Raw genomic sequence first — 12267 nt, forward strand, 5'->3', positions numbered from 1 at the left:
GACAGTATCAGTATTTTGATTTTTCCTTTAGCGTCAGGCTCCAGGATGGTTCAGCACGGCACCGTTACGGGTCCCGTTGAGTCCTGAAATTTTAATAATTGGTTCATCCTCCACTTCTTGCACTACTGTTGACTTTTTTAGAAGTTTGTTTGTTTGTTTATTACGTGATCTCTACACCCAACATGGGGCTCAAACTCAGAACCCACGATCAAGAGTCACACACTCTGACTGATCCAGGCAGGCGCCCCTAATTTTGATTTTCAAAAAAAAACGTTGCGCAAAAACACCATCTTCTTCATCACTGAGTGTTTTGGGTGCCCCCTTCAACCTTTGCGTGCAAGGTGAGCGCCTCCCTGGCCTCCCACAGGCCCCCCAACTGCGGGGAAGTCCCCAGACAGGAAAGGACCGCCTGGTTCCCAGCCACATCAGTGAGGAAAATCGCGGCTGATGTGAACTGAGGTCTACAGGCCAGACACGGCTCCAACTCTACCCCTCCTCCCTCCCTCCTCCCGGAGCACCACTCCAGACTCGGGATGAAGCGGACACGGAAACACTTCCTGCCCACGCAGAACCCACAACCTGGTCTGGGGAGAGACAATGAAATCATAAGGAAGGATCAGCAAGTGTGCAGAGAAAATAACTGGGGGACCGACTCAGGGGGCCGGCTTCATGGTTTAGGCGTGGGAGCCAAGAATGGCATCCGCTAACTGCCACACCCCCCAGGAGGGACAGCCTCTTCCCCGGCCCCATTTTTCAGATGAGAAAACTGAGGCAGCTTGCCCAGGAAGTTCAGAGCCAGACTCTCTGGGCAGGCTGATGGCCGAGGGCTTTATACGGGGTGGGGAGAGTCCCAGTGGAGAAGGGGGGGGCACCAGTGCCCCGAGGGTGTCCTTCTACACTTCAAGGGCCACCTGCCTAGGAGAAAAGGCCATGCTGGCCCCATCGGGGGTCTCTGGATCCTCTATTTACTGAGTGAGCCCCCGCGCCCGGGGAGGGGGGGCGCCTGACACCCCCACCCCCCGCGGCGGGGCCCCTTTAAGGCCGCCCGTGGGTCTGGTGCAAGTTCATTCATCCAGGGGCCCCTGCTGACTCACGCTTATGAAAGTGGTTTTCCTGGCCCCGCCCCCGCCCGCCTCCTCCGAGGCCGTGAAATACCCCGGCCTCCCCGCCTCGCACAGCCTCCTCGGTCCCCTCGGGGAGACGGCCACTTGCTCCGCGGTGGCCCCCAGGGCCCTCCCGGCGCGCGCCAGGCCAGGCTCGCCTCGCCCACCGCGCCCCCCGCGCCCCCCGCGCGCCCCGAGCCGGTCAGGTGAGTGGCCTGAGCAGGGCGGGCGCGGTGGGGGAGAAGCGGGGGGCAGGGGAGCCCCCGCGGGCCGGGCCGGACGCTCTTCCGCCGCGCGCTCCGCCGCCGCCGTGCCCAGGTGCCCGGCCCCCTCGGCCGCCGCCGCCCCCGCCCACGTGACGCCGCTGGCCGCAGGGAAGGGAGGTGTGGCCGCCCCGGCACGCTGCCCGCCGCCCGGCCCCTGGGTCCTGCAGCCGGGCGGGGAGCGCCTCTTGTCCCCGCACCCTGCGTCCCGGGCACTTGGCGCCTGGCAGGCCTGGGGTGCAGAGCACGGGGCGGGGGCTGCTCCAGGTGGGGGAGGCTCCGGAGGGAGGGGCGCACCCCGCTGGGCCCCGGGGCTGCCCTCGCGTCCACGGACCCTCCTCACCCTCGCCCTGTTTCAGCCTCACGTCCCTTTCTTGGTGGCACTGTTCCCACGGTCTTTTCCTCCGGGGGACCTTGCGCACCTTCCGAGGGTCGGCGGCCGGCAGGACTTGTTGGCAGTGTCTGGGACGTTCCTGGGCAAGAAGCCGCCTCCGTCCTGACCCTGGTCTCTCCCTCCCGCCCCAGGGTTAAGAACGCCCTCTGGGTGGGCTGGGCGTGGGGGAGATCCACAGTCAAGTGAGCAAAGGGCCACCAGCAGTGCCCAGTAAACGCCGCCGTGCAGGTGCCGCCGTGCAGGTGTCCGGGAGGCTCAGAGCAGTTTTAGCCCCAGGAACACTAGGAACGCTGGTGCTGCGGACTTCAAGGAAACATCCGTCCTTGAAGGCAGCCGATGTTCCCATTTTTTCTTTGCTTATTTGCTTCTGTGAATGACAGACTCTCCCGGGAGCTGTTTGCAGTTGGCACGGGCTGTCTTCAGGAGGGACTCGAACAAAAAGTGAACATTGAAAGTTGGCCGTTCCAGCGCCACAAAACTAAAACGCATTAGTTTCAGATCGTCTGCTGTCCCTTGGCAGCCTGTGCGGTCTTCCAAGGTAATGAGAGTTCTCAGCTGCTCAGGGACGCTGCACAGGAAGTGACCTCGGGGTGGTGACCTCATGTATGTGGCATCTGGAGGCTTCTGGAAGGGAGCACTGAACTTGGAGCCCAAAAGCTCTGATGGGAAATGGGTCCCTCCACCTTCCGGGAAGCAGGATAAGAGGCGAACCAAGGGCTCCTAGGAGTGCCTCTTGCCCCTGTGAATGGGGGAGGGGAAGGTCAAAGGGACAAGAGGGTGAAGGGCATGGCCCAGCATGGGCGTGCTCATTCTGGGGGGCCATGGGAAGTCCACAAACCCGGGGGTCAAACTCGAGATCTGTCACCCACTGGCTCTATGACCTCGGGGGCATGGCTTCACCACCTTGAGCCTCAGTCTTCACATCAGTGAAGTGGGTTGCCATGAGAATTAAAAGCTGTAAGGCATACGGAGCTCTCAGCAAGGGCATCGCATGGGTCCCCATTACTGTTATTCCTGGAGACAGGAGAGATGGGGGTGGGGACCTGGGGCTGTTTGGAGGTTCTAGGAGAGTGTGCTGGGGAACTGCCGTCCTGCTCCCCACGGCCTCTGGCAGAAGCTGTCCCCCTGTCACTCTGCACTCTGGAGTCCGGCTCCATGACCTCAGCCGCTCTGTCTGTAATGCAGGAGTGAGTGGAAGGGCGCACAGTTAAGGATGAAATGAGTTGACATGTATAAAGTGGTTAGAACATGCTTGGCACCTAGCCAGCTCGTCACAGACGTGCACAAACGTCAGCCATTTGTGTTGGAGGTGGTGGTAATGGTGGGGGGCGCCCCCCAGACCCTCTCCCCGGGCAGACAGCTCAGCGCCTGCAGGGAACCCCGAGTGGAGAAGGCCGCGCAGTCCCTGATGCCGTCTTTCATCCCCTGGGGCCCCGGGGACCAGCGGCAGGGGGACTGTTCCCAGGACGAGGCGTCCTTGACATGCCACGTGACGTGACACTTCCTGCCGTGGGTCCTTCGCCGCTGAGCCCCCCTTTCCTCACCCGCAGGCCGAGGTGACACGGCTCCCCTCGCAGGGTCATCAGACCCAGTGCCATCACTTAGGTGCAAGCCATTCACTAAAGTGCGGGAAAAGGTCTCTTGTCATCCCCGGGGGGAGCGACACCGGGTCTCCTCACTGGCCCGTTGCTGGGGAGGGGCTCTTCCTTTCCATCTGCTCCGGGTGGATGCTGGTGTTCCTGTCCCTCTGCACGTGTGGAGGTCGTATTCTGGCCTCCGTCACGTTTGGTCACCAGTCAAGATTTTTTCTTCCAAGTGTGAATTGGTTGCCCTCTTTTCCAAATCTGAGAATGCACATCAAAATCCAGATTTCTGCCTTGTCCAGAAGACTGCTGCAGGCAGTGACCCTGGGCCCCCATCCCTGGTTGCTCAGGGGTGGGGGGGGGGCGTGTGCCAGCCCACTCACTCTTGTACGCATGCATGTGAGCCCCGGGCCTCACTGGGGCAGGCCAGTGGCATGCATGGTGCACACACAGGGAAAGCCTCGGCACCGGTTTCAAAGCTAACTTTGTGACACTGAGCGACTGTGCGCCCTCTCTGGGCTCCGGGTGACACATCTGTGACCTGGGGTCATAACCAATGGCTTCTTGAGTGCGGCTGCGTGGGGAGTAGTGAGGCCCATGCTAAAGGCCACACACTCCTCAACGCTCCGTTGTCTTGTGGCCTCCAGGACAGCAGCGTGTGGCAGCGGGGGAGGTCAGAGACCCCCTTACCTGGGTCTGGGGGAGGTGGAGCAGGTGGGTCTGGACCTTCCCTCCCCCTGGTACCTACCCCCCCAGGAACTGGGTTTAGGTAACTACGGGTGATGCGCTGCAGGCCTGTGGCCAGCAGGAGGCGTAGGTGTTCCAGAAACCGGCAAGTTTACAGGCATCTTTCCCCAACCCAAGTGACTCCGGCTTGCCAAGCCTCAACGCCACCTGTTCCACCTGAGCCGCTGGAGCTGGCAGTGGGCTCTGGTCCTTGCCCAGTGGCATATTCGCTCCAGCCAATGCTTCACGGCAATCACCTCCCTGTGTCCCCTCAACAACCCAACAGCGTAGAAACTATTATTATTCCCATTTTCTAAGATGAGGAATCAGACCCAGAGAGGTCCAGGAATGGGTCTGTGGTCACCAGCTAGGAAGCATCTTGCTGGACAATGGCTCCAAAGGCCACTGGCTGCACCGGAGACCTGGATTGTGGGGTGGGGATTGTAGGGGGCACAGAAGTGCTGGGCAGGGCTTGCCGCGGGGCAGGGGAGGGCTTACAGAAGATGGCCCGTAAGCTGGGGGTGTTGTTACTGTCTGCTGGTGAAATGGGGCGGGGGGAGGCTCAGACCTGGAGGTCACTGGGCTGGAGGAGGGGACCCTGCCCGGTGGGTTGGGAGGGGAGGTGGTTTGTTCGGACTGGGACCAGTGTGGGAAGGAGAGAAGGAACAGGGGAGTGGCATCTCGATAGGACTGAGGGAGGACCTTGGACTTGACCCTGAGGGCCACAGGACAACACCCCGTAGCCGGGAAGGGAGGGCATGACACCCCAGGCTCACGGAGTAGCCTTTCCTCCCTAGGTCAGCCGCCAGCTGCAAGCCCCCCACCAGCCACAGCCATGAGCAGCTGGAGAAACGACCCCCTCGGCAGCGGCGGCTCCGAGCCCCTCACAGTCGTCATCATCGGTGAGTGCGTCCGGGAGCAAGGGCTGCGCTGAACCCCTGGGATGAGGGTCGGAACAGGGCAGGCCCAGGGCAGGCATCTATTTACAAAAGTTGTCTTTAAATTTGGCCGTCGAGCATTCAGGACGTGCCTGGTGCTAGGCCTAGCAATTTACAAAATGTCATTCCCCGTGACCCCTCCAAGAACCCCGAAGCCGGAGCAAAACTGTCCACTGAGGCTGGCCAGCAAGGGCGAGGGGGCCCGGCCCTAAGCCTGCAAGGGCTACTGTGTTTCCCTTGTACGCGGCACGGTGCTCGGGGCCACGTGAGGCAGACGCGGCCGAAGCACACGGTTCCTGTCCTGCAGCCTGCAAAATGGGGACAGACGGCCCTTCCCCGATTCAAAGGCCATTTCTGTAAATCAGAAACAGCTGAACATCGGTGTCCTAAGGGCACGGCGCCTATGGGTGATAGTCTGCACAGCACAAGATAAGGGGGGGGCAGGTAAGGAGAGAAGCAGTGTCACAATGGTAAATGCCCAAGAAGCGCCGCACAGGAGCCGCGGGACTCATCCAGGCTTGGGGACTAGAAGCCCTGGGGGGGCGCTGTATCCCTCCTTAGGCTCCCTGCCCACCCACCCCGCCCAGAGCACAGGAATCTATCCTGTCTGACCAGCCACACAGCTTTGGGAGGACAGGAGGAGTTCTTAGTGATCTTAGAATCTGTCGTGTTGCTGTGTGACCACAAGCAAGTTACTTAAACTCTCTGAGCCCCAGCTTCCTCCAGGGTGACAGGGGAGAAAGGATAGCCAGCACCTTGCTAATGTTACTGGGGGACACGCGGGGCTGTCGCACATCAGGGCTTCGCGCTGGTCCGGCAGCAGCATCTGTCACGCCTTACTGTTTCATTCTTAAGATCCCTCGACACCTAGTAGGCACTCTGTAAACGTCCGTGGTTGTCACCTGCATCGCCCTGTTGTTAAAGGAGCACCCAGGAGGCCCTCGGCAATGGTCCCTTACTTTGTGACTGTTAGTACGCACAGCACCTGGCCCATGCTAAGGACTCACTGGTTTTTTTTTTTAAAGATTTTATTTATTTATTTGACAGACAGAGACTACAAGTAGGCAGAGAGGCAGGCAGAGAGAGAGGAGGAAGCAGGCTCTGCGAGGAGCAGAGAGCCCGATGCGGGGTTCCATCCCAGGACCCTGAGATCATGACCCGAGCTGAAGGCAGAGGCTTTAACCTACTGAGCCACCCAGGGGCCCCAGGACTCACTGTATTATGTTTATGAATCAAGAGCAAATCCATGAACCAGAGAGGTCAAGAGCAAAGCCCTCCAAGCCAGTGGTCTGCTGCCCTTAGAAGCCCTGCCCTCTGCCCCCACCCTCCCTCCTCAGGCAATGGGCCCTCGGGCATCTGTCTGTCCTACCTGCTGTCGGGCTACACCCCCTACGTGAAACCGGACGCCGAGCACCCACACCCACTCCTGCAGAGGAAGCTCGCCGAGGCCCCGGGGGTCTCCATCCTGGACCAGGTGGGTCAGAGCTCTGGGGGATACCCCCCCGCCCCCCTCCCAGCGAACTGGGGCAAAAATAGAAAGATGCGTGTGTTAGTCACATGAGGGGCCGCGGTCAGTCATGACATCGGTTGTCACAACTGAAGCAATGGCACTCCTGGCTCCCAGGGTCGCGGCCAGGGAGGCCATTTAACTCCCTACAGTACACAGGACAGCGGCCCCCCCCTGCCCCCACCAAAGCACAAGCTGCCCCAAACATCAGCAGTACCGAAGTTGAGAAATCCTGCCTGAATCATTTGGCTCACTGGCCCCTGCCCAAGAGGGCACACCAGACCTTCACCCATGCCCCTCGCCTTCTGGAAGGCCGCCCTCCCCCCACTTCCGACATCAGCCATCCTCCTGGCTCCCTCCCCCTCCAAAGCTGGCTGATGAGGAAGTAACTGGGTCTAGATCAGCATTTCTCAGAATGCCTTCTACAGGACATTAGTTCCTCAGAGAAAATATTCCTACTCCAGGAAGTCTGAGAGATACTGGGTTTGGCAAAACTAAACAGGTAAATGCTGCAGTAAAAGCTGCGGGACTTGTCAGAGCCTTTACCGCGTTGATGTGCATTATCTCCTTCTGTGACGCAGCATTTTCCAAGCCTGTGTGACTTCCGTGATACAAGGGTGGGAATGCAGGACTGGGCAGCCTTTCTCCAGTGCCGCTCTGACCTATGCACCCCCTCCAGGACCTGGATTACCTGTCTGAAGGCCTCGAAGGCCGGAGCCAAAGCCCTGTGGCCCTGCTCTTTGATGCCCTCCTGCGCCCAGACACAGACTTTGGGGGAAACATGGAGTCCGTTCTCACCTGGAAGCACCAGAAGGAGCGAGCCATCCCCCATGTGGTCCTCGGCCGGAACCTGCCCGGGGGAGCCTGGCATGTGAGTGGGAGCTGGGAGAGGGGAGAAGGGCTTTGGGCCGAATCTGCCCGAGGTCCTGGAGAGGCTCCCTCCCGAAAGTTCGGGCTCTCCCCTTCCCGGCCTCTCCTTCCCTCACGTTCCTGCTCTCGGGCCTCCTCCGCCTCCTCCCCACCTGCCTTCCTGCGCCCACCCCAGCGAAGGCCTCCCGTGCCCGCCCTCCCTACCGGCTTGGGGGCTCGGAGAGGCCTGGGCCAAAGAACTCCTTTCGCACCCAGTCCATTGAAGGCTCCATGGTGACGCTTAGCCAAGGCCAGTGGATGGGGCTCCCGGACCTGCCGGTGAAGGAGTGGATGCGTAGGAGGCGAAGGTGAGGCGGCTCGGGAGATCCCGGGGAGGGCGGGTGACTGGGCCTCCACCGGACGTCGAGCCCAGGAGCCAGAGGTATAAGGGCTCTGTGTTTCCGCTAGCCTGACCCTCCTCTTACTTCAGGACGGGAAACTGAGGTTCGGATGGGGAAAGACTTGCCCAGGACCACAGGGGGCTGGGCTCACCCCAAGACCCCCTGCCCGTGCTCCCGCTGCCTGATAGACAAACCGCCCCCGCCCCAACATGGCCCCTGGGAGCATCTCAGCCTCTAAGAGATACTGACATGACAGCTGGCCCTTCCCACCACTCAAGCCTGGTCTGCAGTAATTTCTTTACTTCAAGGTCAGCGAGTAGGATGCACTTCTTTTTTGAAATGCTCTTGTAAGAGAAACCTGACCACACACAGGCAAGGAAGACAGCTCAGCCCAACCCGACGCCTCTCCACTGCTCTTCCATTCGGGGGTGCTTCCCCCGTCCTGTTTCCGGCTCCATCATGACCCCACGACTCCCACCCGTTGGACCGTCCTGGGGGAACAGCTCAGTCACTGAGCAGATGAATTCCAGGCCTGCTCATCCCGGGAATCGAGGCACCACATGCCCAGTGCTCCGGGGGGTGGGGGTTGGCAAACAGGGGATCGCCACTCGGGTGCTGGCCGACCTTGTGTGACGCCCTGTTCCCTCCGACCCCCAAGGGCCATGACAGGGGCCTGTTGTCCCCACGCTGCCACTCAGTTTCAGAAAGAGTCTATGTTCCTGCCGATCTGGTACAAAGATCTCCAGAGAGACAGGACTTCAACTTTAACTCTAGACATACCCTTTTACATTCTGCTTTTAAGGACAGGATATGGCATAGGATGTCAGGGGGTGAAGGCTGGGTTTGCTGTCCTCCTTTTACGCGACTGCTTAATATTGCCCTTGCAGCGATCTGGCCTGGCTCTCCCTAGGGGCAGGGCCACGCCCACAAGGGCCACGCCCACAAGGGCCACGCCCCTGCCCCCCGGGGGGCTCTCAAGCCCCGCCCAGTCCTGGGGCTTTCCTCCTTTCTGACCTGCCCGTCTTAGAAAGAACAGCCTGTAGCATCTTAGGACCCTTCTCCGGAACAGTTTTTACTCAGAGAATGGGAAGTGACAGACCCACAGACACAGAGCCCAGAGTTCCAGCGTCAGAAGCAGACGGCGAGCAGCGGAGCTCAGGGCCGTGGGGGATGCCGTGTGAGCTGGCCCCGGCACGGGACCTGGTGGGTGTCACCTAGGATCCTCCATTATTTTGTTTTGGGTCGGGGGGGGGGGGGAGAGGAGCAGAGGCAGAGGGACAAGCAGACTCCGCGCAGAGTGCAGAGTCCGACGTGAGGCTCGATCTCACCATCTAGAGCAGGACCTGAGCCAAAACCAAGAGTCAGACCCTCAACCAGCTGCGCCCCCCAGGCGCCCCTCCTAGGATTGTCCTTCAGCGAGTTCCTCCTGAGCAACGTGTCCGCAGCTGGAGAACGTAACCCACCTGCGGACACACAGGCCGGTGTCGGCGCTGGGATGGCGCCCAAGCCTTTAGCTCCGGCGACACTGGCCCGGGCAGGGGAGGCACTGAGAGCGAAAGCAAGAGGAACAACACTGGCGATAAAACAGCCTCTGCCCTTGCGGGGCGTTGGGGGGACTCTGCCAAGGGCTTTGCAGGGGCTGCTTTTAAATGAATGTGTTGGGTGAAGTCCAGGAAGCGTGCCCCACTCCAGCAGGCGGGGAGAATGTCTGCAGGAGCTCGCACCTGCGCGGCAGCTGCCCAGAACCAAGAGCCAGACGCCCCCAGCCCCAGGAGCCCCCCCTCGCCCCCACCCCCAGCACAGCCCCCTTCCTCCCGCCTGCGGCCGCCACTCCATCACCTCTAACTCCCCGCGCCCGCTCCTGCTTCCTGGACTCGACAGGAACAGGATCCTCGCAGCTTTCCGTAGCTCAGTGTTCAGCCCTGGGAGCAGCGGGGACTGTCCCCTGCCGCTCACCTCCGGGCAGGTTCTGTCCTGAGGTCCCCGTTCACCACACCGTCCGACCCTCTCCGCCGCCCCAGGAAGTAGTTCCATCGCCGCCGTCATCCCCGCTGCACAAATGAGGAAACTGAGGCTGGATCGTGTCAGGCACACAGCTCACCGGCAGCCGAGTCGGGATTTGAACCCAGGCCACCCAGTTCTGGAGGCCACACTCCCCCCCACCCCACCTTGATGAGGTACCCGAACGAGCTCCGTTTTACACACGAGGAGCTGGAGGCTCCGAGGGGGTAAACCGAGTCCCACGGCAGGGGAGGCAGAGCCACCGTCCAGCCCTGGGGCCCACCGCCGGCCTGGTCGCCCTGTCGTAGCTGAGGGCTCCCCCACCCCCGTCAGCTCTCTGACACCCGCCCTCCCCCATCCTCCCTTCCAGAGGTCTTCGCAACAGCCGGGCCACGGCCGGGGACATCGCTCACTATTACAGGGACTACGTGACCAAGAAGAGCCTGGGCCACAACTTCGTGTCCGGTGCTGTAGTCACAGCCGTGGAGTGGGGGACACCGGAGTCCAGCGGCTCCGGGCTCCGGGAGCCCGGCCCCCTCTTCCAGGTGAGCGGCTTCCTGACCACCGAGGACCAGAGCCGGCAGCCTTTCTCCCTGTGCGCCCGCAACGTGGTGCTGGCCACAGGCTCGTCGGACAGCCCGGGCCCGGCTGGGCATCCCTGGGGAGAACCTGCCCTTTGTCCACTACGAGCTCTCGGCCCTGGAAGCAGCCACGCGGGCGGGCACAGTGAGCCCAGGCTCGGACCCCGTCCTCATCGTGGGCGCAGGGCTGTCGGCCGCTGACGCGGTCCTGTATGCCCGCCACTACAACATCCCCGTGATCCATGCCTTCCGCCGGGCCGTGGACGACCCCGGCCTGGTCTTCAACCAGCTGCCCAAGATGCTGTACCCTGAGTACCACAAGGTGTACCAGATGCTGCGGGAGCGGTCCGTCCTGTCGCCCGGCCCCTACGAGGGCTACCGCAGCCTCCCGGAGCACCGGCTTGTGCTCCTCAAGGAGGACCGCCAGGCCATGCTGCAGGACCCGGGGGGGCTCCAGAAGGTCTTCGGAGTCGCCCTGGTGCTGGTGCTCATCGGCTCCCACCCTGACCTCTCCTTCCTCCCTGCGGCGGGCGCGAACCTGGCCGTGGACCCTGACCAGCCCCTGAGCGCCAAAAGGAACCCCATCGATGTGGACCCTTTCACGTACCAGAGCACCCACCAGGAGGGCCTGTATGCTGTGGGGCCGCTGGCAGGGGACAATTTTGTGCGTTTCGTGCAGGGTGGGGCCCTGGCCGTGGCCAATTCTCTGCTGAGGAAGGAGGCCAGGAAACCACCCTAGTGCCTGGCCTGGCCTCGTTGTACCCAGACCCTAACGAGGAAGGGAGGCTCCTACAGCCCCACTGGACACCCCAGCGAGGGACGGGGGCCTCTCCTGGCAGGAGACGGGAGGGGCCCTGAGCCCAGGCAGCAGCCTCTCGGATGAAGACGAGCAGGGAACCCAGGCTGCCTGGACTGGGACTAGTGCCCAGAGTGGGAACAGAGGCCGCAGGCCAGGGTAGGCTGTGATTTGGGGAGAAAGCTGCTGGTAGGGCAGCTGAGCACTGAGCCAAGAGGACTCCAGGCCCTACTCCTTCCAGAATCGGGTCCCAATTAAACCCAGTACCTGCCTCCACTGTTGTGTCTGCGGATTCTGTGCATGGGGAGGGGGCTGGGTGCCCCCTGGGTGGAGGCGGGAGCACAGGGCCATGTGGGAGAGCCTTGGGCTGGGGAGCTGTGTGGCAAGGGACGGTGCCCTAAGTCAGGGCACAACTGTGTTAGGAACTGAGGGGACAGTGGGGGGGGTAGTGTTTCCACGGCCCCTGCCCGCCCCTGCCCACCCCTCCAGCCTAGCCCCTGCCCCTCCTTCCACTCTCTCAACTTAAGGACCACTTAGTGCAGGCGGTCTCCTCTGCCAGGAGCCCCTCCATTCCCCCCAGGGCAACCCCCTGTTCGGGGCCCAAGGTTCATGGCATTGATGGCTCGTGTATCTGTGCCATCTCTCCAGTAACCTCCTCTGCCCGCTTGGATCTAGGTGCCAGGAGGCCAAGGACTCCCCCACCCCCACCCCAGTCCCATTAGTGCAGCCCATGGCCTAGCACGGGCCTTAACGCGTCCTTCGGACAGATGGACGATGGGTGGATAGGGCGCGAGGGGAAGAGGGTGTTCTGGGCCACCAGTCTGGGCGCTGGTGGGGGAGGTTTGAGGGGGCCCGCGGCCCGCAGTTGTGGTGGGGGAGGCCCAGCGCGTGGGCACGGGTCCCCGGAGCTGCAGCCAGCAGAGGGCGCTCCGGGCTCGCCGGACACCTGCGCTCCGGCCCTTGCGTCGGCGCCACGGGTGGGGTGGGGGGGACCTTCGGGAGGGGGGCAGCGGGAGACTTTCGGGGGTCGGCCCCCAGGGAGCCCCCGGCTGCGCGGCCGGACCCCCACCGACCCCACGCCTCCTGGGCAGCCCCTGCGGTGGCCAGGCTGGGGTCCAGCCCCCA

The 12267-nt window shown here is 62.2% G+C and overlaps 1 protein-coding gene across 1 annotated transcript; it reads left to right on the forward strand.

Annotated features, from left to right (window-relative positions):
- Window positions 1–1164: 1164 nt before the first annotated feature.
- Window positions 1165–11418, forward strand: OSGIN1 (oxidative stress induced growth inhibitor 1). The gene is given in 7 exon segments (XM_045076356.1): window positions 1165–1309; window positions 4867–4971; window positions 6345–6481; window positions 7194–7385; window positions 7640–7731; window positions 10136–10406; window positions 10408–11418. Coding segments are annotated over 6 exon segments (1437 nt in total). The 5' UTR covers window positions 1165–1309; window positions 4867–4904; the 3' UTR covers window positions 11086–11418.
- The last annotated feature ends 849 nt before the right edge of the window (window positions 11419–12267 follow it).

This window comes from Mustela putorius, unplaced genomic scaffold, assembly GCF_011764305.1.
Source record: "Mustela putorius furo isolate JIRA1106 unplaced genomic scaffold, ASM1176430v1.1 tig00000174_pilon_pilon_pilon, whole genome shotgun sequence".
NCBI classification, from domain to species: Eukaryota; Metazoa; Chordata; class Mammalia; order Carnivora; family Mustelidae; genus Mustela; species Mustela putorius.